Genomic DNA, 27,993 nt, shown 5'->3' with positions numbered 1-27,993 from the left:
CAGTCCAGACCAACACGACTGAAAAGCAAAAGCAGTCTGTATTAGGAGGGCAAACTACAGTCTTACCTGCAACTATTTTTTCTCAAGACAGCACAGTACTGTTAATGTCATAGCTGTAGCTTTCATACCATTATGTGTTTTTTCAAGTATTTGAAGCTTTCATGTCAGTTCACACGACTTCTGTTTTGTTTCTCATCACTAGAGCATAAATAGCATTCTGTTTTCTTAAAGGGTTCACAGTCCCAAATCAGGGTGTGCCTGAACACTGTCACCTTTAATTCCCATTTTTAGTTTAGAGCTCAGAAGTTTCTCATTCCACAACAGCAAGTGGTTTATTTCCTATGTACAAGACTACCTGCCCTCCCTCTGTGGGCTACAGAAATAATGGCCTCCTTACCCTAAAGTTAGTCTTTGAGAAAAATCCTTTCCCTCAGCTAATTCTTTGGATATTCTGCCTTTGAATTTCATACACTTTCTGTTTGTTTATGAACCTTCCCTGTGAAACACAGCTACAATGAAAAATAACACTGTCACTTTTAACAGACATGACATTAATCTTAGAATGCATCAGAGCTTTCTCAAGGCCTTCAAAATGGAACATCTGCTCTGCCCCTCCTTGCTGTTTCCAGTGCAAGTTTGTCATACAAAAATCTCCCCTAATATACTTACATAAAAGGGCCAGATCCTGAACACAGCACTGGTTATAGTTACCACATGGCACACCTCTCCTCCTTCCCCAAGTTACACAAGAGGTAAGTAATTCAATGGGAAAGAATGTCATTAAAACAATCATATAAGACTGTATTCTGGTTTTCCTCAAAGTTTCTAAACATTACTTCTTCCACTATAACATGCTATGTAGGCAAGCACAGGAAATTAAGCCACTATTCAACAAATTTCCTTCTTTTGAAAGGAAATTAAAAGGTTCTCACTGCACCAAGGCCTGCAGATGCTAAGCCCTTTCCATGATCAGGGTAGAGGTTTAATTGACTTTCTATTAAAAAGCCTCTATGCACGAGGTACACATGAAAGCAAATTAGTATTAGTCATCAGAGAGCAACTAATAGGTTTAAAGTAAAAGCACCTGTCTAAACACACAGCTCCCAGACTGAACAGAAGATGAGTTGTTTTCCAGCCTTCTGGTACTGCAGCCCCATCTCCCGCAGCAAACAAATTATGTTTGGCTGAAAGGACTTTGGCCACTGCAGCATCCACTTCTGCAGGCATAAGTCTCAGGATTAACTGGCCCAGAAGTCCCAGTGTTAAATGATATGTTTCATTTAGGTGGCCAGCGTTGGAGATTACAACCTGAAACATCAGTGGAAGTATCTGTTCCAGGTTAATCAAAGACATTGTGGAGCCCTACAGAAAAAGAAAAATATCATTAAGGCAGGTAAAGAAAACAAGGGTTTTAGTCGAAGTCATAGCACATGCAAAAGTTTCTGTTCTAATGCTCTTTCAAATGGGACAAAAGGAAATGAGAAACTAGGTTCCTGCTTCAGTTGTTGACCCCTTAAGTTGATCTGACATGTAAATTTAAGTTGATGATTTAAACTTTGCTGGTGCTGAACAGTTAAGATAGACTGCTTTACAGTTAAATTAAAATTCCCTACCCTCTCCCTCCACCCAGGAACAAGCCCTTACACCCCTCAGTAATGTGAAATGTCTTAAGACATTCTGATTCGCATTTTATAACATGCAAACAAGAGCCCACCTCCTACATTTAATTTGCTATGAATTTTATTCATGTTATTTGTGACACAGATTGAATGTAGAAAGAACTAACTGATTTGAAAGGTGGTAACATAGCTGCCAGCAATCCTAGAATCCTCTTCTGAGAGCATTCAGCAAAAACTTGTTCCTGGCTAGGTATTAAAACCTTCTCTGCTTGCTTCTGGGCTGAATCGTCTATGAGGCAGTCATCTGCATTTTAGATTAAAACAAAAGAAGAAAATCCCAGAATAACATTAAAAATACTTTTAAAAAGTAATAGCTTAATTTTAACAGTCTAAGGATTAAAAAACCCGCAAACTTTAAAATACTAAAATTTGACAAGCAAATCTTTTATAGAAGTGTGTAAATGATAGGTAAAGAGATTTACACCATCTATGAAAAACATATAAAGGACAGTACTACAGACAGGTCCATTTAACTATCATAATTCTTACAATACTAGTCTTTAATGGAACAAAACACTTGATTTCTAGTTCCAGTGAGAATACAAAAGTATTGTGTTGGACCAACAGGAACTATTATCTCTGTATGTGAATATGTATCGGTAGAATTCTAGTGATTTTATAGAATCCTTTAAACTCACTGCAAGGTTGTTCCAAGCAGTATGTTTGGCAGGTTTTTACAAAGCAGACAGCTCTCTTGCATTAAAGACATTTGCAAATACACAAAAACGGATTAGGAATAAATATACAGCTGTTTGCTTTGCATATGAATGGATATTTCTGTGACAGGGAAAGTGAGAAATAATATTTACCTGTTGGAGAAACATTATCCTCCACAGAAAAGTCTGACTCTTGTCTCAAAACAGCTTTATTTGCAAAGACAGCTTTGCTTTCACTTCCTTGTTTTCCTACTTTATCTTCTGCAGGAGACTGGATTTCATTACACGTATCTCCTTTCCCCTAAAAATAAAACAAAGGCACTAAAAGATTAAAACAAAATTTAATACCTGCAGAAACAACCATGGAAAGAAGCTGCCAGCCATTTGCATTTGACAAAGGTTTTTCCTCAAATATCAGAACCTTTTATTGGTTCACAATTGCTTGATGTATACATGTCTTAAGTTGCATACAGTAAAAATACATTTCTCCATTTTGCTCGTATCTCTGTGCATAAAATTATTACACTAATAGTTTTATACACAGTATAAAACTGTAGAAAACCCAATCTTCTACTTATACAGTGCTTACAACTAGGGGAAACAACAACCTTTTCAGAATGATCTTCGCCCCTTTTTTTGTGATCAGTTACCTATAAGAATATAAGGTGATACCTGTGTCTTTGATTAGCTGGATCTATTAAAAAACATGAGCCAACCAAGAACTGCCCCTTGGCCCCCAACTGTTACCTACAAATGAAGTCATCACTCCCCATTATTTCAGTTACATATCCAGAATAGGATGTTTAAGCCTCTTAAGATGACACACCTTGTTGATATCCGGGGTTTTGGAAATAACAGGTACTTACATTGCAATGTATAAAAGATCTTGTTGTTGGTTTCTCATCTTTTCCCTTCACTGCTTTATCACCAGCATGACTTTTTGGAGCACCATCTGTGGGAGGACTGACTGAAACAGTGTCATTCTCTGAGAAGGATTCACCTTCTGGTAACATGCAGAGGAGAGCTAAATTTTTCAGACCTGAAAGCAAGAAAGTTATAAGAGCTATTTAGTTGTTGAGAGGCAAAATAGGCAAAAAGCAGAACTGAAATGAACTGTAAACTTCTCAACAGTATAAATTATGAAAGGTAAATTCTATTTGTCTTAGCTTTTAATCTTCTGACCACTTAAATATTTATGCAATAAAATTGCAGGTTAAACAGACTAAATAATGAGCACACATAAGTATTTGGTGGTGGTGGTGGTATTTCAGCTGTATTAAACCTGCTAAAAAACCCTAACAGTGAGCACTGGAACTTGTGTCTAGAATTTGATGTATTCAACATAGTTTTTACTGTATCGCCCTATGTTCTGTGGTCTTAGTTCACAGAAATCCTTGTTTCCAGACAAACAGCCATCATCCCCAGGAACCTCTCTCATACCACAAATAAGGTAAAAAAATTCTTGCCAAGACATGCAGAACAAAAAACTAAAACAAAACGTTTTCCACCAAGTTATTTGCTTTCATTCCAGTCCTTCAGTTGTCAGTAGCGTTAGTAACAGAACACGAAGCTGTATTGATTGATCCCTTTACAACATCTAAGATGGAAAAAACAACAACCCAAGAGTTGCCAAGTTGTCTTCAATATTTATGGAACCATAAAAGTAATTTTCTCAAGTACCCTATTTTCCATGTTCCAATGACCCTGAATGACACTTGTTCTACATTTGCTTTCTACATAAACAGTTATTCTCAGTGAAGTACACAGTAGCTTCCCCTTTCCTTTGGAAACTTCAAAGTGAGTAACCACAGACTCTTCTGACACTTGCTAGAAACTATTGTTTCAGTGAAGGAGGAGCTGACTCACCTTTTCCATGCTGTGCTTTCATCAAGCAGTCTCCTATGAGCTGTATGCACTGATGTTGCACAACTCTGGCTTGGCTGAGGATCTGCGAATCTAGTTTCTCTCCTTCTATTTCCCCCCCATTTGCCAGATCTGCACTGTAGAGGGTCAAAGCTGCAAACAACAGCCAGGAATAGTTGTGTATATACGGTTGGATGAGCCTCTGTCGGTCACTGATTCGAATAGTCACCATGGGATACACTGTGATGCTGTGAGTAGGCAAGTGACTGAAAGAAGAAGGTACAAAATGTTGAAATGCAGCTGCTTTCTTGTTAATCCATATAGTTAGTTACACACAACACCTTTGCAGGAAACCATGAGAAACCCAAATATTCCAAAAATTCCAAGTGTAGGCTTATTTTTTTTAAGATCTTCGGTGCAAAGCACTGAAACCTATGCTGTCTAACCACAGCAGTGTTCATTTCTTCTATCATTCAAGCTTGACAACTCTCCTGCAACTTTCACAGCTATGGCTAGAAAACAATTGCTACTGAGCTACTTCAGAGGCTGGGACGGGTTTCCAAACTGCAGAAATCTTTGCTGAACTGGTCCTATATTTGCTATGTTTGCCCATAGGACACCAACTAGGTGCTCTCCTGTCAGACACAACGTTGTAGGAAGCAACGTGAGAATGACCAATTGTACTTAGCTGCTAATTATTGCTTTTCTTCCAAGTGAGCGAAACAAAATCATGTGTTTAATACCTGTCAGAGTATTTCTTTGCAGAATAGCATCCATAGCAAAGGTCAAAGTCATCACACACATTGCAGTTCATTCTCCGACCTATGATGACTCCTTGACAGTGATCACAGGCGTACTCCATGTTAACCATTTCATGGTCATCCTCATGTCCCTCGGGTTTAACTCCACCTATAATGAAGCATTTTAAGATTTCCCTGGAAACCCCTTTTCTATAAAGGATCTTTCTTAACTGCAAGTTCACATTTCTTGACATTTCTGAAGTATCCAGAAGAAGTCTTTCACTTTATGTAGAATTTAGAAGACATTCTTTTGCCTTTGAAGATGGGGTTTTAAGGGTTTTTTAAATGATTCTTACCAAGAAAACAAGTTTTACACAGATCCATGTCATTGCATTGCAGACAGCGGTAGCGATGCCATGGTGCAATTTCATCACAGCCATCACAGGATATGTCCACATTTAACAGGTCACAGTAACGAGCAACAAACATGTGCATCTAGAGCAATAGAGGGACACAGTTTGAGTATTATTTTCTGACTTTGAGAAAGCTCTTTCTAGACAGAAAGCAGAACACTTCCCCTGCCGAAAAAGATGGGGATCTTCTCATCATTAGACTTCTGAAGGCCTGCAGGGAGCTAGGGACCCAAATAATGAAAAAAAAATTTAAGCCAGATTCCTTTCTCTCCTTTAGGCTTTTATAAGTCTATTTACCCCTTCTACAGATAAACAAATCATGAGCTCACCTTTCTCTGCTTCTCTGGGTCAGCTTGAGCTATCTTTTCATACCAGGTCTCAAACATCACATCCTGACATTCATCCATCCACTCACAGTTTTGTTTGTAGTCTGCAATTTCATCTTCTTCACTCCACTGACTGAAAGAAAAGCAAGCTCAAAATTCAGTTTGAATGCAACCAGGCTTCCCTCTAATATAATGTGGGATACTCTGGGGTTTTTTTAAAGAACAAAGTGCTGTAACATGCTAACAAAAACAGAATGGTGAGAACTGCAGTTCACTTGGTTTATAAATGACCATATGACACCTGCTTCTTGCCTTTGTAACAAGTTCTTAAATACATATGGAGAACCATAATGCAAAATCAGAAAAATCTACACTTCCAAAAGTGCTTCTGGTAATGCTGGCAGATCAGATGAGACACTGAAAAAGCTTTTGGGCCTCACATTGCTCACGTGTAAGAAGTACAACTACTATAAAATTGCAACATGCAGGTTAAAAACATTTGACATTTATCAGGACATGAAACAACATTATCCACCTCCTGCTACACTGCTAAACAAGAGAAGTGTTCCAGCAGTAATCAGGTTAAAGATACAATTTTAGTTTTTGTGCTGGTAATACTGCAAAAAATTCAAATACTTCAGTTAAGCCCTTGGATCATGCCCAGAATTATGCCATACTTGTTAATGGCACTTTTACTGCTTGTTCCAGCACAAAGTTCAGCAGCCTTTCATGGTAAAAACAGTATCAATAGTTAGCACCATGTAAAACCTGCATTCTTCCTGACTCACCAAATGATGCTGTCATGAATACTTATGTTTTCTTGTGATGTAGTCATAAGAAGCTGTGGTAACTGAATCTCAACAAAGAAGGAAAGATCACTTGGTTCCCAACTCATATCCAAAAGGTGAAGGAGAGTTGTCTGCACACATGATAAGGCAGGAAGCAAGGATCTAAAAAAATACAAGACAGTAAAACATGAAAGCTCTAACCTAATGCTGAAATAGCATCTTTGGGGAGTAAGGGCAGACAGCCACTGTACACTGGTTTCCAGGCTTTACTATGCATTAAATTAACAGTGTGGCAGAAACTCAGGTTTATTAATGCAAAACAATTTAGCAAGAAGCACACCCAATGTAACTTGAAATGAGGATGGTATCCTTTACAGATTCAGCTGAGAAAGAGCTCATGCTATTGCCTGAGCATTAACAAGAGGGTTTGTCTCTTCTCTGCAGTACATTTTCTTGGTATTTGCAGGAACTTGTTCTCTTTGAAACCTTTGCCACGCTCACTTGAAACTCAAAGGACTTGGGAGCTATTGGCAGGGAGACTGACATTGTAGTCCCAAAATTCTCATTTCTCTGAGACACTTGGCTATTAACCCCCAAAATTCTAACCAGAATGTTTTCAAAACATGAGCTTTAACATTAAAGCTTGGTTGCAGAATTGCTGTATTTATTATAGCATTACTCTTGCTCATGTATTCCACAATAAATTTGCTATTTCTAGTATTTTACTACTAAGCTTCAGAAACACATTGCAGAATTAGAACTACAAAATGCATTAAGTCAAGGTTTTAACATTGATCAATTTATTGTGCTCTCCTGCATAGTAGTAATAAAAAGCTAACTTGGCATTTTTGATCACAAGATCAAGGCTCCTTCTTTAGTTCTGTAAATAAGGCAAAGTACGGACAAAATGAAGGCACTGAACAATAAATAACAAATGAGAAGGGAAGAGGTGAGGAAAAACAGAAAAAAAGAATCATGCAAGTAATGCAAGCGATGTACTGTACCTGTCATTAATAGTACTAAATCCCTTCACAGAATTTACCAGGAACAAAACAAGCTGGTAGTAGGACTCTCGAATCTCTTTGTGTAGCTCAGCACCACACCCTTCCAAGTTTCCAAAGTAGCTAGAAATTGAAGAGTCAGTTTAATAGTCTAGAATTTGCCATTACATTTTAGGTAGCATGCTTTGTGCAACGTTACAAACAGGCAATCTTTTAAACACAGTGGGAAGGGTGTTCATTTGGTTTACAATGGAGTCTATCACTTTCAAAGAAAATAGAAAGAATCATGTAACAGGAATCAGAAGTTAAGAAACAGAACGGGCAGAGAATATTCTGGTGGCACTAAAGACAGAACATTCCTTCAAATTAAAAAAGGTGCTTTACAAAAAGCTAGTCAAGGACTTAAAGGAAATCAGTGCACTGCAAGATGACCATAAAAAGCTCCTGACAAGTGAGAAGCCAGCTGACAGAGTTCTGGCAGCACTGTCCAGACACACAATAGAAGTCAGACCCAATTCATGAACAAGAGCTCCTGCTTTGAGACAATGCTTTCTAGTTGAAAAAACCTTCCAAATTAACTTTCCTTACTTTAAAAAAACCAAACAAAACAAACCAACTGCACGTCCATATAATCAATATGATGCTTTTTGCCTCCTTTTCCTGCATGTATGTGCATGTCCTGCAACTGGTACATAGCCAGCAGCACTGCAGACCTTGGCCTGCAGGTCCATCACCTTAGCCTCTGACACACAAGTGAAATACACCACCCTCCATTTCTCTTGTACAGGTATCACATCCAAAGTTATGAAAACTCAAGAATAATCCAATGCTTGACCAACAACATAAACCATCCACCATTCTTGGACTCTAGTTCTTCTGCCAGATAGGCATTATCTTGATTTACAAGGTAAGCTCACAAAAAACATAAAGATGCAATGCCACATAAGTGATTGCAAGTTAAATGGGTTAGAGCACTACAGCTTTACTGGACAAGAAAGAAATCAATCTAAAAGCAGACAGGAACTTAAACTAAAGCAATAACTAAAGACTCTACAATCTTTCTGAGTCTGCTGTGAACTGGTTGGAACTTAAAAGTGTTTCTAGGTATGTGCACTGATTCAACCACATGATACCTACCAACATAAACAGCTGTAAAACTAAGTCTCACTTGAAAATAAATATATTTGTTTAAGTGAAGCAGGGGGGTTGGAACTAGATGATCTCAAGGTCCTTTCCAACCCTATCTATTCTATGATTCTATGTAAGATATGCATAATAGCCTAAAAACTAATCCTCAGGCCATATAGTTATTATCCATATAGATTAAAAAGCAGTAACTTTATGAATCCTCAGGCCATATAGTTATTATCCATATAAATTAAAAAGCAGTAACTTTACAGTTTTCAATATACATGACTTGGAGAACGCAAAGACTAAAACATTAAATCACACAGCTGAGACTTGACTAAATAATTACTTACTTTGTAAAATCTTTCTGACAGGCTAGAAGTTCTAAGAGAAAAAGTACACACGGCGGATGAAAACAGTGTGGCTGCCCAAGGGAGTCTAGGCACTGGCGGATTGTCTTGAGCACTTCCATAATATTCTGCCCTTGGGATTTTCTCAAAGCAAGAACCTTTAAAACGCTAAGAAAAGCAACAAACATCGATAAAGACTTCAAAACATTGTGTTTAAAATAACCCAAATAAATCATAATTCAAGCACAAGAAGTGCTTGACTAATTAAACAAGAGACTGGTATCTTAATTTTCAGTTGTATTGCAGCAGTGGTATATTACAGTTGGAGTGATAAAGCTTCAAACAAAACCCAAAGCTTCCTGCACCAGTCCAAGTTTTAGAGCCTAAACCAGACAAGCCGAGAATTGGAAATCTCTCTTTTGATTTACAATTTAAGAATACTGGGTAATTTAATGAGAGGTGCAACTATCCTGTATTTGGTATCGAGGATTGCTAGTACTGATGTACCATGTCTTTGCTGTTTGTAGACAAAAAGCAAAATGCCACTGTAAACAGATCTCAGGAAGCAAGACAATAAATTGCCAAGTAATTATTTTTTCCATTCTGAAGTTCTATATGGCAGAAGTGCATCCAAGGAAACCCTACCCTCTGTGAGCCCCAAGGTGGTTCTGAGTAACTGAAGTCCGATACATAATGTATTCATGTAAAAAACACGTTTCAATGCTATCTTGCAGCTAAAATGTGTTTTATTGCACCTGAAGAGGTGTGAAGACAAGTTTCTGCATTTTATAATTGGCGACATTTTCAATTTGCTTACCTTTCATGGGAGAGTGATTGATCCTTAATAAAGTCTAATATGTGTTTCAATATGGGGTATTTTGCCTTCACAGTAGGCACAGGTCTTGGCTCTTCCATTGAGCGGAAAGACAGCAGCCTTAGTCTTCCACGGCTGAACTGAGACTTTCGCGTAGGAGTGGAAGGAGGTGATGATGAATCTTCTTGCTGTGAAACTGTACTTTCAACAGGCTTACTATGAATTGCAGATTCTGCTTCTGTTTGGAGGGGGTCTGGAAGTTGTTTAATCTTTGTATCAGATAGCGTCATTTGGCTCTCCTCTTTTGAAACAGGAGGCGTTACTCCACTGGATGACAATGAATGTGCTGCCTGGAAGTCCGTGTCCACAAAAGAACCTTTTCTTTGGCATTTATCACCAACGTAATGTTGGATATCATCAATGTCTTGGGCTTCCAAACTGTCTGAAGCAGAATCTTTCGTCTTCGCTCTTACAGGCAAAAAATTCAGTAATAAAAGGCTCTTCTGCATACAAAGTTTTGCTGCAGCATAAAAATTGGAAGAGTTACAATCATGACAACAGAACGCCAAACTTGCTGTCTTCTGCTTAGGAAGAAAGAGATTTATCAGATTTCTTCTGAGCCAAGACAGTTAGAAAATACTGGATTTCTTGTTATAGTGATCATGACACTATCAGTTACTTAAATTTTAGATTTCCAAATGCTCACTTTGAATAATCACACTGAACCATACAAAGTACACTGTAGTCAATGAGAACACATCTTATTCTGATAACAGCCAGCTGCTATTCTAACATCAGGTAATTATAGTAATGAGTATCTACACAAATAGACGAACGCAAGTTCAGAACCAGGTGGCCCAAGTGAGAGCTCACTCTCTGTAGAATTCTCATGTACTATTTTCTGCAAAGACCAGAAGAACCCAATCCCAGTTAAACTAGTTTACATTATATGAACTATCTCTTAAGGTATTAAAAAGTAGCCCCAGTTGCTAATGTACCTTTTACAGCAAAAATAACGTCAAAGACTCCCAAGGCAATGATTTACTCAACTACCTGGAATGATTATACATTTGGAAAAGCAACACTTACCAAGAGTCTCTGGGTTCACCTCACTTGCTTCTGTGCTCTGCTTCTCCTCAAAATCATTTGCCCTACCCATCAGGGATTTCTGCTTCATTTCCAACTGTAGACAGGATGTTAAAACAGTTAAAACATGACTCCCCTATATATCTATACAGCAAGGCAGTATGAAAAGTGCATCACATTAAAGGAATTTAATCTCAGGAAGAGATGATGGTATTTACTACTCCCTACTGCAGAACTAAACACCCAGTAGTCTAAGAAGAGCAGTACCTAAACTACCAGGGCAAATAACACAGCCTCCTACCAAGATGCTCAAGGTTTGCAGGCTGAGACCCTTTCCCATCTTGTGACTGGATGTGCATCATCACTCCAAGAAAGAAAGGCTTCCCCTTTACCCCCACCACTCAGGAAAAGATACACACTTAGTCATGAGATAAGATTGTGTCATGTAACTAGTGAGTGCTGTCAGATGCAAACATCACCTGTCATGCAACAGGTACGATGCAATTACTCAACATGAACATGCACTCATTGCATCTCTAGTGTATGAAGCTGTCAGGAATTCTTGCAGGCAGGAAAGAGGAGATCACAAGATACTAGAGCAGTTAGTTTGAATGGCCTACATCTGAAGGGCTCACAAGAGCAGCAGAAAAACAGGCCATAAACTGAATTAGCTGCTCTTGAAAGCCACACAGTTATTAACATTTAGAATCTCCTGCAGACTAGTGAAATCTAAATGAATTCTGGCTCTCCACAGTTGCAGGAGATGACACAGACACCTCTCACCAGGTTGTGTGAGCTGATGACACCACCTCTTGACATAAGGCTTATGTTTCAAGGAAAATTACATGCAGAAAACGTACTCTGAACTGAAGCCAGATGCTTGCTTGTCAAAGAAGCAATTATTTCCTTTTCTGTTAGCACTGCATTACTGTGAGAATTATGTTTAAGACAGATTTCCTTCGATGCTGCACCTCAAACAAACTCCAACTGCTACGTAAGAATCTTCCTAATTAACAACACACATTCTTGCTGAAAAATAACTCAAGTTAAACTGGTTTTGAGCCAAATTCAGTCCTAAATATGCATGATGACACATTTGGGACTGAGAGAAGGAGGGAAGTGTAAGAATGCATTTAAATGTTTAAGTTCACAGTTCAGAAGTGAATATATGTTCTTCCTGAGTAAAAACAGTTGACCCAGATTCACTGAAGGAAAACATGGTCCCACCCTACTCCTTAACACTGTATTGCAAAATATTAAGGTAAATGATATTAATAGATATCCTCCTGAGTGATCTTACCATCCATATTCTAATTGAATCAGCCAGGGAATACACTTGTGCAAACTCATAGCTCAAAGGCACCTTGCCTCCACTGTTGACTGGAAATGAGAGAAAGAAGAATTCTGTTTATGTACAGCTCCATTTTTACACAACTTGACTACTTAATTAAAATTATGCTAGAGCCTTCCCTTTGTCTCTTAGTCAATACTTGGAGTTATGCCTGTAAGAAAAATAAGGAATAAAACCTGCCAACTTTCATATGCCTTAAGTATATAAACTGCATCTTGACAGTTATTTGCAAAGTTAAATTATGAGCATCTTTCTGTCCTCTTCCCAAAATTGATACTGTCATGGATAATATAAACCTCTTCCTATACACACACGTATTACTAATGTAAACTGATCTCAGTATAATCAAGAAATGTTTAGTATTAACTTAAAGCTCTATAGATGCATTTAGTTACCAGGTTTTTAGTCTATTTTATGTTATAAATTTCTAGAAAGATGAATTCATAAAAATTAAAGACCTGACAAAACAGTTTCCACCAAAGGTGGCCTGACAATGACTATGCAGAAAAAGACATTCCTATTCGGGGTCTTTCCTTTCCTATTCCCTCCTTCTTTCCAGCATCACTTGTATGTAATTCACATGGTATAGGTGAACATGGGTCCTGAACTCGGTCTGGCCCAGCAAGACTGACAGATGAAGCTATTAACATAACAGTAGGCTGGATCTCTTATCCATTCACTAACATTTTCCTGAGCTATCAGTTTTCAGTCTTACTCAGAAATTAGATCAATTGTCAGACACAGACAAAATGACTAAAGGCAATAACCACTTTAGTCATCAAGTCAGTCTTTGTGTCAATCATTTGCACCCATAATTTTATAGCTCAACATGTAAGCTGTTTAGCTTCAAAAGTTGTGACAGAAAGTGAAAGCCTAAAATGAAACCTTTCAAAACCAAGTACCACCTTATTATCCAACACTTCAAACATATCAATAAGCTTAATGGGAGGGTGCTGTAAGTTAAGCAGTTGTTCATTTTGCCTACTGAAAAATGTATCAGTGGTAATACAACAGACATTATGCAAGTTAAATATATGTCTTTACCTATATCGAGGATACCAAGGTCAGATTCCACAGTGTAACATTTTGGGAGGTAATTCACATCTCCTCCATCCCCAACGTTTAAAAACATATGCAAGTTGGTGCTGGCTTTTTAGGAAAGGTACAGAGAGAGTGGAAAATTATATCTGTATCTCTAACCACTGGAAACCACACTGTTCTGAATTAAAACCCCAGAGAACATCACTACTCTCTCTAGGTGTATCCTTATAAGTCTTAGTAATAGCTTATGATGGTTATTAATATTTGGACAGAGCTCTGAAGGTAAAAGCATATATTAATAAAGACTAAATACTCTAGAGATAAGGCTTACCTAGTCTACCTAAATGATGAATTTATACTGTGTATCTGTTTAGAAATTGTCACACTAAACTGGTATTTCAGAGTTTATAAACTGAACTGTAAGATAGCCTTTCACAAACTTTTAAGTCCTCATTATTAAGATAGTCTAATAATATTAGAGTTACCATATTTTTGAAGCTTCTCATATAAATCTGGAGTGAGATACACCAAAGCAGCAAACGTTGAGTTCACAGCTTGATCAACAGTAGAACCAGCAACTATATCTGTCTTTGGGGTCTGTTTTTTACATGCCTGTGTAAATCCTTTGAAAAGTTCAGATTTTTGCCCACTGAAGTCCTGGGCAGGATCTGATTTTGCAAAGTCGATAAGAAAGTTACGGCAGTCGTCTTGGAGAGAGCTCCCAGCCTGGAAAGAATGATAGAAAACATTTACTTTAGCATCACCTGGAAATTGTTGCAGCCCATTTCTACAGCTAAGTCACCTTGCAGTCTATCTACTGCAGTTGAACAACCTGATCTAACGAAAGATGTCCCTGCCCAAGGCACAGGGGGCGAATTAGATGATATTTGAATCCCAACCATTCTGTGAAAATGGCAACTAATAAAGGGCACAGAACAACAGTTTCTTTCCTCCTTGATACTGGAATTAAACAGCGTAAGTGATGACAACTTCAGCACAACAGCATATGATTAAGGACATACCAACTAAGTCTGAATGAAGCTGTGTGATACACAGGAATTTCATGTTAGTGAAACAAAAGCAGTGGTGTAAGTACCTCTTTGTTATCTTGGTGCAGCCTACTGCTTTGACTGGCTCCCAGGAGTGCCTCAGGACACATCTGATGCCTGAAGACAGGTTTCCACAGAGGAGAATTAAGGACTGCTGTTACTTTCAAAGGAGGCAAATCTGCTTCACTACCTAGTTCTGCAAGAAATTCAGAACAGACACATCAGTTACTAAGTATTTTTGTTCATTTTTACAGATTGATGAAAACAATAGATGTTAAATATTCAGTGGGGGTGGAGAAAAGAAAAAAAAGAGCAATGCAAATATACTGAACAAGTAATTTAACTATATTGTCTAACTTCTGTTTCTCTAATGTGATGCAGAAAACTGATACAGCCTTTCTTTCATGCTATAAAGATAGCATCAATTTTTTATCTTGCAGTGACAGGCTCTTACATTATGGAAGAGCTTTAAATCAAACATTTTCACTGTACTTAAAACCATAGAAATTTCCCAATTTGCAAGTAAGTTTAAAAGCTTTTTGTCCTACAAAAGACATAATAATTTGCTGTATGAGCATGCTCATATTAAGGAAGGAAGAAAATGTTTTATGATAAGAACGCTTCAATTAGGAGGTGGCTGGTCTCTCCTCCCAAGGAAGAAGTGACAGGACAAGATGAAACGGCCTCAAGCCACACCAGGGGAGGTTTAGACTGGATACTATGAACAGTGTCTTCACTGAAAGGGTGCTCAGGCATTGAACAGGCTGCCCAGGGCAGTGGTAGAGGCACTGTCCCCAGAAGCATTCCCGAACAGTGTAGCTGAGGCCCTCAGTGACATGGGTTAGTGATGGCCTTGGCAGTGCTAGGGAATAGTTGGACTTGATGATCTTAAAGGTCTTTTCCAACCTAGCTGATTCTCCAATTCGTTCCCAAAATCTACAGCTAAGTACCTGCCCACTTTTCCAAGGTAAGCACTGACCACCTGATTGCAGCAAGAACCCTTAACCTTGTTTAGACTTTTTCCAAGTGGTGCATGAATTCAGATTTAGGAAGCTACATGGAATTGTTCTGGGTTTCAAATTAAAACCAAACATCTCATTTTTTTTTTTAATTTCTTATGGCACTCATCTCCTGGTTTGTATTTTATTTATCTTCAGTGGCCCAAATCCTAAATTTACTTAACTTCTGGGATTAGCCAAACTTAATTTGTGAATCCAAATTTAAATGAATACCAAATGTTCCTAAGAAACTTTTGAAATCATCTGTACTCCAAGCTCTGTATATTTTTTTGGTTTGCTGGCTCCACATTCACACCACCAGTAAGGGGGTGGACAGGCCACAGCACTAGGGAACAATTTTTAAAGATAAAAAGAACTGGAAAAACAGAAGATTTGGGCAAACTCTGATATTACTTCATCAATGTAGTTCAGTTTAGTGTCAGTACTTCCAGGTGTCCATGTCTTCCTAACATTGGCTTCTGAACGTTAGAGAAATCACAGTGGTGTTCTCAGAGTAGCCAGGCTTCCCACGAGAAGCGAGTATGGCTCAATGACCAAACTTTGTTAAGCAGCAAAACACGAGTGTTTCATCTTGAGTCAAGAGAGAAACAAAGTAGGAACTTTATTTTCGCTGGCAATTTGAAACATAAGGTCCTTCTATCTCCTCTTTACATGGCATCACAATTCTGGAGCTATTATTCAATGCACTCACCTCGGAGAGATTTCAGGGCCATACTTCGGGAAGCCAAGCGCCCCATCAACCGGGATACAAGAAGCTGTAAATCCAAGCCCCAAGAAACGGCGACATCTGGTAGGCCGTAAGCAGTGACGGAAAACTTGTAGCCCCACTCATTATTACTGCTGTCAGAGTGAAAGAGAAACTGCAGCCGTGGGCCAGCCTTAAAGGTCACTTTCTACAGAGCAACAAAACAGTCATTTTGCCAAATGTAGATGACAGGAAGACGTTTCAGGGTAATGAATTTCCTTCAGCAACTGTGGTTTTTCAGTATTATGTTCTGTCCATAACTGATCTAATCTCCCCCACCATCTGAATGAGACACCCACAATACTAAGCAGGTAAATGTTCTATTTAACAGCTTAATGCCAAATTTTATAGATGATGGAACTTTAGAAGTCAGAGCCATAAAACCATAGAGAAGCATCCCATTTAAGCAGGTGTCACTGAAGAAAGAGCTTAGCCACAGGGAGCACTACTCTTGTCTCGTGATGTAAAAAATTGTGAAGGCTGAGCATCAACAAGTAATTTTTACCCGTGTAGTTACAGCAGGTAAACATCATTCTATGATTCTATGATTATTACTTTTCATTTCACCTGACTGCCCCTTCAATAACAGCAACAAAGAGGGCTTATTACTCATTCACTCCTTTTAACTGCATCACTGCAAACTTTCTTCTTCATCTCCTGTCCCCCACCTTTGAGGGAGACACACACACACAAAAGCACACATCCTTTTACACAATTACAAGAATCATAAGAATTTCCTAAGATTGGATATATCACTTGGTTCAGAATTGTAAAGGTGCTCACCTTAGGCCACTTGTCAGTGCCAACCTTTGTATCGTAACGAGTTTTTGCACCTCTTGCATCAGTAAACTCCAGGTAATCATACCTGTGAAAATTGCAGTTCATTACTTCCAAATTTACTTTTTAAGTTTTGGGGGAAAATGTTTGCTTTTGGATTTTCAGAAGCACTGAATCTGAGCTGTCACATCTTTCTGAACCACACCTGTATTGCTCCACATCACTGTTATGGATTTATTTCATGTTTCAATGCAACAGTCCCAACAAACACAGACCTGCTTTCCTGCAGAACTTTCCCAACCCTTCAGAATTGGTAACGGGTGCTAATTTTAACATCCAACATATGCCTTAACTAAGCAGTAGCCGAGTATGTTGCCAAGAGAAACCAAGCCAATATTTTTGCCTAAAGAGGGCAAAATAAATCCCACAAGCACAAACTGTGGTGGTCACAGTAATATTACAGAACAGACCAAGACCAAAGGAAGCAAAATTTGTATGAACAGCATGTCTGTACATTTGCCAGAAGTGGCATTTAGCAGGAAAAGTCATTCAAAATACACATTCTAGATTACACAGGATAATGAAGAAATCGAAAATGCATGCTCGGAGCACAGGAAGCACTTCTTGCACATTGAAACATGAATTGCCCCTCTGCAGGTAGATACTGGAATCTAACACAGCACAAGACCAAATTACCTCCTTTCAGTTTCACATTTTTCATCAAATTCCACCTCAAAGTAAGTTGCCCCATGACATAGGAAGACTGAGACCTCATGGCAATTATTTTCATAGTTATGAGGCGATTCCATTGTCCACGTTCTCAATACCACAGGCTGTTCTTGCTGCCAGCTCTCCATTTCCATCTGTAGGACAAAGATGTATTCTTGAGACACAAATGTAGAGCATTTAAAAAAATCTGAAAGATTATCACACTAGATTTGTGTGTCTACACTTTCAAGTTGCCAGATGTACATACAAAGTGGCACTTAAAAGGCTACGACTAAACTAGTGATAAAGACACCCTTGATAATAATGGTAAGGAAGCACTTCAAAAGCAAAACTCATCTAGTCCCTGGGGGAGGAGACAGGCTCACCCGAGAAGTGCCTGTAAGTCTCCAAAGGTAACAACAAGAGAGCCTGGATGACTAATGCAGATTTAAAGATCTACACTACAGACATACAGACTTTGATTACATCACCACAAGCAATAAATCTAGAAGTGTTAAGCACATACTATTTTTAATCTATTTTCCTGTTCATCCTCAGAATCCCTCTTCCTATCTAACTTCTATGCTTCCCATTCCAGTTGAACTTTCTGGTCCCTTTGCTCATCTTCCGTATCAGTACAGATACATTGCTAGGTCTTCACTCTACAGTTCATTACGCAACCCATGATTTTAGAAGCTTTCTAGCCCCTTTCAAATGCTCGCCAATAGAATCACCGGGCTCTCCATGTCTGTCTTGCAATTTTGCTTTTGTTTCACTGTACTCATTAGTGCATGTATCTTTAGTTACCTTATGAGGCTCACTACAAAGGCTTTTCAGTGGTTCTATCAAAGTGCTGAATCCCTGTAGCAGAGTACAATATGGAATGTCTAAAGTGCAAAAATCCAACAGGAAGATGACCTAGGAGAAAACACAGGTCTCATGAAGATGCACGTCACCACAGCCATGCTACCCGGGAATAGTACAAAACCCCAATGTTCACTTACCAGCTGACGAGTTGCCATAGCAAAGACAGAGTTACTTATTTTTTCTACTATTGTTTTGCCACTATATTGAGATAAAAGTGACTGCAAAATCGTTCTGATATTTGACAGGAACTGGCCCACATCTAAAGAGAAAAAAAACCCTTAATAGCCACCTTAAGGATTTGCTACCACAACCTGCTTTATCAAACACTTAAGTGCGTGGTGATGTGCACAAGAGGACAGACAGCAGGAAAGGCATCTGCTGCCCCAAGGCAGTGACACTCAGAGTGAAAACAGTTCAGAGAAATTTTCTGTGGTATTTCTATTGTGGAAACATGTCACACTTAGCAACGATACTACAAAAAAGTTGAGTGATGAGTAACTTAATCAAGCACTCCAAGATTGTTTCAATAATCTCAGTGTATTCTGTAGCCTCCCTACAGAGAAGCTTAAGTAACAAGTAAGGCTAGCTAGTGTTAGCTATAGCTTTACTCCATTTTTAGATGCAAGACAGGAACCCAACAAACTTATTTATACACAAATAACAAATATGAAGTAATTTCACATAAAATTACACCTTCAGGCCCAATTAACCACTTAATATTGAGCTGCTGCATTTAAAAAACCAAACCAAACCACTGTAGCAAAACACCCCTTAGAAGTGCCCAGCTTCTTAAGTATGTTCCTGTCTTCGTGCTATCACAAACATCAAGGAAAATACGTATCAACACAGAAAGGCTTATCAAAATAAGGGACATTTAAAGAAACCAACATGTCTAAATGAAAGTGTAACTGAGTGTTGTTTGAGTGGGGGTTTTTCAGTATTTGGCCCCCAAAACTCACTGACGTGTTTTCTGAAGATTCTCCCAACATCGAATTAGCAGTATAATGAAAATTCTGAATTGCTTAATATGCCTACAAATTCCTTCCCAGAGCGATCAGAAACGCTCTGACAGTTATGAGTATGCTCCAGGCAACCACTGGTGAACCCTTATTATACTGCAATCTATAAAATCACATTTTAAAGCCCTGTATCACACCACACTTAATTCTGTATTCAATCCCAGCACTTACAGTTTTTAAGGATTTCTACTGCAAGATCCTTGGCTGAATTATCACTACCCTTAAGCTGCAGGTAGCACCATGAAAGGAGGCTACCTTGAACAGACCAGAATAAGGAAGACAAGACTGTGCCACTCTCTTGCTGTGCAACATCCAGCATCATCATTTCACACTGAAAAATAAAGAATGTAACAAAAGGATATTCTCTTCTGCTGCAGAATGACACACAACATGTACTAAGTCAACTATGATGGACATTATCATCCCACTCACCCCACAAAAAGAAGACTCAATGCAAATGACAAGCAGCATATAATGCCACGAAGCAAGTGATGTGATTTTGTTGTGATAAAGCACAGTGTTAAGTAGGGATAGCTACACATGAGTCACTCCGTGTTCTCAGCACATTTTTTCTGTATATGTAAATGAGCCTCCTCCATTTACACCTCCTTTAGTGTCATGATCAATTCTAACCTCTCGATATGGGATGATTAGTTCTGCTTCCCAATGTGGATAGGGTGCCATAAAGTCTTTTCAACACTACAGAAAAATACCTCATCTTATACATCAGTTACTCTACTATAACGAAATGTTACTGCCTAAAGGAAAATACTTCAATTGGTTGGAAAAACCTAACCCCAGAGATTTAACAGCCATGAATAGTTTTATCCAGAAGGACAGTAAAGCCATTTCTTTAGCATACATCTCGGGCATGCAGCTTGTGTTCCAACGCATACGAAAACCACAGCAAAGTAGGAAGAGGAACAGTGCAAGGACAGTTACCTCTCTTGCTGCCACTAGTAGAAGGGTATCCATGACTGACAGCACTTCACTTATGTCAAGATTTTCAGAAACTCCTTTCTCTGGTAATAATAGGAGTCCACCTGGATCTTGATCACTACAGAACAAAAGATCTTCTTACTAGCCAATAACAAGCAGCACAGTTCCAAAACACAAATTGAGTTATCATTGTGATACACCCGTAAAGATCCTACTGTATAATCACTATGAAAATCAAAAGTTTGGGTTCTGATGACTCCAGACTGATTAAATCAATAGCAACCATCAACATGGACAATCACTTACAAAAACTGGAAGACAGCCTAGGAGGAGTCTAAGAGCAATATACAACATTGGGCAATGTTTTATATAGTTACTCAGTTAATAAACATATGAAGTAGTAGTATTTTCCTCTCTAAAGCAAAAGACAATTGATTTCTTTTGAGAATTATTTTCCAGGGGAATAACATCTCTAAAACCAATTAAATATGAACTTATTCACAGATGTAGGGCATCAGGCAATTCTTTTCCATCTCAGGACCCCTTACCTGAAGTGAGTACACAAGGATCTGAAGGCAAGATGCACAGATTGCTTATGTTCTTGCTCTGTGATATTTTTCTAGAAAAGGAAAGAGATTTATTTTTATGCTATGTTCTGTTTCCCTCCTCTGTGAGAAAGGGTTCTAATTTCTGTGTTCTACTATTCATTTTTGGTAAGAAAAGCAGGGTTAGCTCCTCTTTCTTTGGATAAGCTGCAGAGAGAAAGAAAGGGGAGAGTAAAAAGAGGCAAAGAAAAAGAAAGGAAGGTTTTTACTTTAATGGGACAAAACACAGATTATTTGACAACAAGAACTCAGATTTGTCCTCTTTCCTGCATAAAGAAAGCAGGTGCTAAAAAAGCAATTTCTCATTTAATAATTACCATCATGGTGAAGAGCTGGTGTCGCCTGGTCTGTCTATCTGGGAAAAAGATTGCTGCTCCACTGAGTAAGGTGTTCTTAACTTCCTCTTTCAGCATTTTCATTGGCATGAAGTTACTGTCCCCCATATCCACTACTGCTCACATAAAAAGGAAAGAAAATGACAAGTTCAAATTAATACTCAATCTGATGTGTCAGAGGCACAACTGAATTCAAGTGTTATTTTAAACATCTTCAAGCCCTTGCAATCCCAATATACCCACAGAAAATGAGGGGAAACATTCTGACTTCCAGCAAGAAAGATTTTTCTAAGGATATATTTGTTCACTAAGTAAATTAATTCTAGGAACATTAAGGCTTGACAACTATCAAAGCTAACAGAGTTTTCAAGATGTGACAGATTCTACATGAACTGGTTCATCTTTAGCTCACTTTTTAGGAGACTATTAGGGAATTAACCAAAAAAATTACACTTTAATAAAGAGAGTACCATCCTACTTCCAATGAAATCTAGTGTGTAATTCCCATTCTCATTGCTGGCTCCAGAATCTTCCCTGTGTTTCATTAAACCTTACAAGCTCCTAGTAAGATCACTTGTATTTATATGAAATACCAGAAATAAAAGAACCCCAGTAACATTATATTAGAGGATCACATTCCCTGCTGGTTCAAGCAGGTGATGTTCAAAAGTTTTCTATTGCAGCTGTTTCCAGGCCCCATGTTGTCAGAATGTCTATAAAATCATTTCACAGGGTCAAGGAAAGTTTCACTGCGATAGACTTATTAGTACTCACTGACCTGAACAAGAAAGAAAGGAACAGTAGCTGACTTGGCCTCTAGGAATAAATATCTTTTCCCAAATTGTAACTGTTGTGATACACTTCTAAGCCAGAACAGACAAAACAGGCAATATATTCAGTGTAAACTACCTTCACACAAATGTCTATAAAGCTCTTTTGCAGCTTCTGTGTGACCAGATGTTTTACTCTGAGAAGTTTCTTGAGGTTTAGCAGTTTTATTGTCTCCGGTAAGTACAGAGAAGCAGCTCTGGAGAAGCTGCAATAGCAGTGTTTGAGCAAAGATACATTCTTCCCTTGGGCTGTAAAAAAGCATAAAACAAACAGAAGCAAAAACTAGAAAAGAAGCTTTTTTTGCACCAAATAGATAACGCTGTGAAAATCACTATCTTAGATGGGTAAAAACCACTGAGTAGAGAGCACATAGGCAAAAAAATTATAGCTACTGGCTAAATTAATCTACATCTCAAGCTTCTACATAACATTATAGTTAAAACCCCATACGGCAGCAGTAGGAAAATGTTATTTATGTAAATGATGTAGTTGAGGAAGAAGAAACTGCTGTAACTACACGAAACATACGTTATTTATACATACACACAGAGCTTAGTGCTTCAGCAACAGTAAAGAAGTGACTTACTTTTGGTGAAGTTTATTGTAAAAATTCCAGAAGAGCTGCAAATCAAGGCCTGTGAAATCTAAAAAGGACTTGTATTTTAATCCACTCTCCTTCTGTTGAACCTTAAAAAGGCAAAAGAAAATGCAGGATTGGAAAACTAACTCTATACAGAACACATTTATAAAAAGTAAATCTCTGAGCAGTGGGCTTAAACCAGGCTAGCTTCTTACATACTTGCAACTACCATGAGTTCCAGTGTGAGTTCTTTCACGGATACTCCAGTGCCTAAATGTGACAGTTCACGCTGAAACCTTCCCCTTCACAGAGCTACTAATAAGGACTCTCGTCTTTCTAGATGTCTAGTCCCCCACCTCCAAAAGACTTCACGTTACCTCTACCTCTCCATGTAATTTAATTGAGACTGCCCATGGTCCAGAATGGAAGCTGAAAAGGCACAGATGCATGCACTGCATGAACAAAACAACATTTTGACACGTATCCGCAGAAGTAGGGTACATCATGCTGACATACAACAGCACACACACCTGCCTCATCTCTTAACTGTGTATGTCTCACCCTAGATATTTATTTCAGACAAGAAGAGGGTATGTTTTAATCTGTGTGACCTTCCTAGCTATCTCTCTCTGCATTTTTTACATGCTTGCTTCAGAAATACCAACACTATCTAACAGACAGTAGCATCCTCCTGTTGCATCTACTTCACCCAGCATTGTAACCTGATGCTGAAAAATGGTTATTAACCCTCTTCCGGACCCAAAGTGAGCATATTCTTAGTCAACATCAGTAAACACACACAGAATGCTGTTCTTCAGAAACCCTTTTTTCCTCCACAGCATGGTTTTAACAGTTGCTATTACCTATGACCAAGATCTTCTTTATCCAGTCACAATTCCTTTTAGCACAGTCTTATTACTTTTAGCATGTACATACTTAAAAAGAACTAAGAAGTAAAAATACCAGGTCCTGTGCCAGCTGCTGGATGAAATGAAGTGTCTTCAGGAGAAGAGTTGTGCCACAAACTGTATCATCATCAGTTTTCCTGCACTGCAAGCAGCTCATGCTCCTGCTGGGCTCATCCCGCATAGGCCGAAGATACCCAAGAACATTCAGGCCTTGAACTCCAAGTCGTTCTGCTGTGTCTTGTCTTGTGCACAAGAACTTTATCATCAGGTACTAGAAGGATATTAACACAGCACAAGATTTGGTTTTAAAAGCTAGTACACATTTGGCTTTTAAAGACATGAGTGCACAAACATATGACAAGACTACAGGTGGGGCTGGGAGGAACAAGCCTTTTCCCTCTCAATCACTTCCACAAGTTTAAAATACTGAGCCTGAATTCTGTCACTTTCAAACAAAGTCACAGTGAAGCATCTGCAAAGTTAGATAATTCATTATCAGTTCCATTCATCTGCATACTCTCTTCCTTGGTTCTATAGCTACAGCACTTCTGCAGGTTAAAAAGTTATTAGCTGCATTTAGAAGCAATCAGAGGATTAACGTGTAATATTTAAAACATACTTTTATGCAATCTGTCCACTGTGAGGTACAGAATGCAGAGCTGAAAAGAACAGCAAGTTCTGCCATCCAAATGTACTCAGTAACTCTGTGTGTTCCTAAGTCTCAGGGACTAGCAAGCAGTGATGGTTTTAGAAAAGTTCCCAGTTGACTTTTAACAGTGCCACCACTTCTGCTAATTCCCACAGTACAAAAAGGATTGGGGAACTGAGCAACAGCTGATTCCAGAAACGAGATAAAAGTAGGATCTGAAAAGCAAAGTTTCCTACTCAAGCACTACAAACCAAAACCCATATTGTTTTCTATTGGTTCAAGCCTCTCTTGAAACAGAACTCCACCATTCTTCAAGGGAATTAGTCTGATGGAACTGCTTAGTAATTGTTTGTCCCTTAAAACAAGGGATCTGGCTCTGAAAGAATAAATGTTGTAACTATGTAGTAGTTAATTTGTCTAGATATTAGAACAAAGCAACAATCATGTCATCCTTTTTAGAAGTATCTCCTCATGATAAAGTCTGCCCATTATCACATAATTTTGCATTAAACATATGTGTGCATACAGAGAAAAAGAATAAAACTCAGAGGATAAAAGTTGACTCATGTTTTACTAGAAGCTCATTGCTTTTTACCTCTACCCAGAAGAGCTGCCCTCACACGTAAGAGTTAAGCTTATTTCAAGTGGCATTTTAACAAAGCACAGAGACGAGCTTCTGCTCACTGTGACTGGTCCGATAGATTTTCATGGTTCCTTACTTGGGAAATTCTGCATTGCTGCATTTTGACATCAACTTCATCCCATTCTTCTTCCACTTCAAACCAGCCAATAGGATCATCATCCCCCAGGTCATCACACGAGCAGCTGCTTCTATGTATAAAAGAATGCAAGAAACTTTGTGAAGTTTACAGAAACTGCAAAGCTCTTGATACTCTACCAGAATAGTTTTGCATGTTATGGTTATAAGGATGTGAAGAGAGACAATGGACAGTTCCACACACCCAAATTCTATCATGTGCAAGGTAAGAAAATTAAGGAAATCTTTTTAGTCATGGTCCCCAACCTCCCCTCACTCCTGAGCAACAGTTGCAAGAAAGTCATTTAATAAAAGCTAATTAACATATGACCTTCCTAGAAGGTGTTTATGCGATCAGTGATCTGCACCTCAAGTAGAATGCAGATTTTGTCATATCCCTTTTTAAACAAGTCTTTAAATCAAGATACTGAAAGCAACAGCTACATACATATTGCCTCAAACACATCCCATTTGGGCTCATTCAAATCAAACAAGTAACAATTCAATGAAGCATCATTCTTAAGTCATTTGGAACAATTCTCAGCAGTTCAAATGGCATTTAAAAACGATCTAATATCACAGTTATTTTGCAGGTATTCATTTCAAGAAGTCCACCTGTACCTGTTCTTTAAGAACTGTTTGAACTCCCGCAGCTTCCACTTGTCATAGCTTTCAAATCTTTTGAAGTGTTCCTCCGCATGGAACTTCTCTGAAGCACTATTATAAGCAAACACCAGCCCACACTGGGCCCCAATGGCTCCCCTTCGGACCTAAAAAGAACAAATTCAGAGCAATGGATTAAAAAGCTGACAGTAAAAGAAGGAGTTGCTTTCACAGGAAAAAAGCAGTTATGGAAAACAACTGAATACTGACAATACTCATCTCTGGAATTGCACAGAGAAATGAAATACGTTTAGAGAAGTGTTAGGAAAACTAAGTCAATCAGGATCATGCATCATGGTTAACATTTGCTATATTTATCACCTTCCTAGCACCCAAACTCCAGCTCCTGTTAGAATTTACTTGCCAGAAGTCCATCCATGTCTAGAGTGTTTTGGACACTGAAATATAGACCCCTGTTTCAGAAATTAAACTACTGCTGTGCCTTAAATAAATAAATAAATTCAGCTGCAGAAATCTCACTGAAGCTTGGTCCTGGCCCTGGGATTTAATCACAAGATCTTGCTTTTAAACAGGATAAAATCACACCAAATGTTCAAATTACACTAGTATCTCTAAAAAGACTTTGAAAGACCTACATTTAACCTGAACTCACATGCTATATATCTTGACATCTGCTATTCACAGAGTCAAAAAACTATTTTAAATAGAAGCTATAAGATCTGACATATAAATCCATACTCTTTAGAGAGATACCACATGCCTAAGAGTCACTGACTTGAGTATATTGTAAGATACAGACAAAAGCAACATAAATGTCTTTACTACCTGCTTGTGAGACCTGTAACAAGTTAAGACCTCCCTTAAGTTCTCTGTGATTTACAGCAAAGCAAAACACTAAAATAACATTATTTCATGACAAATTTAAAATTCCAGTTCATACAAAAAAATACTCTAATTCAACTCTACCATGAGGGACACAAGCAAGCCTTTTGCTTCAAAAGCATACAGGAACTACATACCTTGATTCTAATTTGTGTCACTTGAAATGAAGATTCAGTTCCAGTAGAAAGAATAATACTTGCTCTGGTTTTCCCAGTTTCAGTAAGAAAACCTAAAGCAGCAGTGGGAATAGAATGAGGGTGGAATGACTGTTAGTGCAAGCTGTTTGAAAGAGAATACTAAGATTGTGGATTAAAGTGGGGGGGAAACAAAACCACAACACTTTTCTACTGAAATGCTCATTAGTTAGAGAGCAATCAGCCTTTGGAATAATCTCCCCAGGAAAGTGGTGGATTCCCCAACATTGGACACTTTTAACATTCAGCTATACAGGGTGAGGAGGCATCTAGTCTGGTTCATGCTAATGAGGAAAGGTTAGACCAGATGATCCCTAAGGTCCCTCCCAACCTGGGATTCTATGATTTTGTGAGAGCTACAGAATGAACTCGACCACCACACACAAGGAATCAGAAGGGTAAAATAAGCATTTAGAAAGTGCCTGATTTTCTATCACAATAGCTGACATTTACCAGTAGCACTGCACAAAACAAGACACAAGTGTTTTAAATAAGATTAGGTAGCATTTAATCTAAGAAAAGAGGTAAGAAACACAAATAATTTTGTTTAGGTTGTATACAGTACATGAAAATACTGCATTAACAAAGGCAGGCTTGAAAGGAGAATTAAGTTATGCGCAGTCAGTGAGAATTTCAAGGATTTCTACCAAATCTGTCCATCAATATTTGGGAAACTAGCAGTGAATGATTCATGACTTCAAGCCTCAAAACATGCTCCAGGATCATTTTCTTTGTGAGAGCCCATTGCTGATTTCCATGTAGAATTCTCCCCTAAATCTAATCTTTTTGTTTGGTTTATCAGTCAATTGGCTCCTGAGAAATCCCCTTTGTAAAACAGAATTTAGATATCAGGGGCTTTTTGTTGGGTTTTTTGGGTGTTTTGTTGTTGTTTTGCCCCTTTTTTAATTACAGATCTTCCATATCATAAAATTATTAAGTAACATCAAACAGATATAAATATATGTACGGAACAGCACCCCAGCCTTCGTAACAGCCTTTGTGTCTGGTTGAATATTCTGGATTTTAAGTCCAGGCTCTTACCATCTCCAGTCCATGGCTCCACAAGGAGGTTTTCAGGCCCTGATTTATCTTCTTTTCCCTTTACATCACAGGCTTGCAAAGTGAGTCGTAAAGGTTTTCCTAAGTAAAAAAATCAACAGGTTTATCAACTCCATAAGAAACAAACCCAGAAGATCTGCTTTTTAAAGTCCTTCATGAAGACAAGAAATGGAAGAAAATTACAATTCTATTGAGGTTTTTACCACTGTC

The 27,993-nt window shown here is 38.3% G+C and overlaps 1 protein-coding gene across 1 annotated transcript in view; it reads right to left on the bottom strand.

Annotated features, from left to right (window-relative positions):
- The window catches only part of ZZEF1 (zinc finger, ZZ-type with EF-hand domain 1), a 55,506-nt gene that overhangs the window by 15,722 nt on the left and 11,791 nt on the right, over positions 1-27,993 (bottom strand). Inside the window, exons 10-42 of the mRNA XM_010011066.1 lie at positions 27,766-27,864; positions 26,668-26,759; positions 25,646-25,794; positions 24,987-25,098; positions 23,674-23,889; positions 22,717-22,817; positions 22,209-22,378; positions 21,282-21,415; positions 20,908-20,978; positions 20,363-20,477; positions 19,592-19,751; positions 18,539-18,660; positions 18,342-18,452; positions 17,523-17,689; positions 16,833-16,914; positions 15,996-16,197; positions 14,333-14,481; positions 13,722-13,962; positions 12,145-12,224; positions 10,848-10,941; positions 9,762-10,278; positions 8,948-9,112; positions 7,470-7,589; positions 6,466-6,627; positions 5,681-5,810; positions 5,295-5,433; positions 4,942-5,107; positions 4,202-4,464; positions 3,202-3,374; positions 2,489-2,636; positions 1,787-1,923; positions 1,085-1,362; positions 2-18 (exon numbers count right to left, since the gene is read on the bottom strand). Coding sequence (XP_010009368.1) covers positions 2-18; positions 1,085-1,362; positions 1,787-1,923; positions 2,489-2,636; positions 3,202-3,374; positions 4,202-4,464; positions 4,942-5,107; positions 5,295-5,433; positions 5,681-5,810; positions 6,466-6,627; positions 7,470-7,589; positions 8,948-9,112; positions 9,762-10,278; positions 10,848-10,941; positions 12,145-12,224; positions 13,722-13,962; positions 14,333-14,481; positions 15,996-16,197; positions 16,833-16,914; positions 17,523-17,689; positions 18,342-18,452; positions 18,539-18,660; positions 19,592-19,751; positions 20,363-20,477; positions 20,908-20,978; positions 21,282-21,415; positions 22,209-22,378; positions 22,717-22,817; positions 23,674-23,889; positions 24,987-25,098; positions 25,646-25,794; positions 26,668-26,759; positions 27,766-27,864 — 5,082 coding nt within the window. The remainder of the gene's footprint in view (position 1; positions 19-1,084; positions 1,363-1,786; positions 1,924-2,488; positions 2,637-3,201; positions 3,375-4,201; positions 4,465-4,941; positions 5,108-5,294; positions 5,434-5,680; positions 5,811-6,465; positions 6,628-7,469; positions 7,590-8,947; positions 9,113-9,761; positions 10,279-10,847; positions 10,942-12,144; positions 12,225-13,721; positions 13,963-14,332; positions 14,482-15,995; positions 16,198-16,832; positions 16,915-17,522; positions 17,690-18,341; positions 18,453-18,538; positions 18,661-19,591; positions 19,752-20,362; positions 20,478-20,907; positions 20,979-21,281; positions 21,416-22,208; positions 22,379-22,716; positions 22,818-23,673; positions 23,890-24,986; positions 25,099-25,645; positions 25,795-26,667; positions 26,760-27,765; positions 27,865-27,993) is intronic.

The sequence above is a fragment of the Nestor notabilis genome, unplaced genomic scaffold (genome assembly GCF_000696875.1).
Source record: "Nestor notabilis isolate BGI_N333 unplaced genomic scaffold, ASM69687v1 scaffold1113, whole genome shotgun sequence".
NCBI classification, from domain to species: Eukaryota; Metazoa; Chordata; class Aves; order Psittaciformes; family Psittacidae; genus Nestor; species Nestor notabilis.
This window is presented reverse-complemented; position numbering and strand designations above follow the sequence as displayed.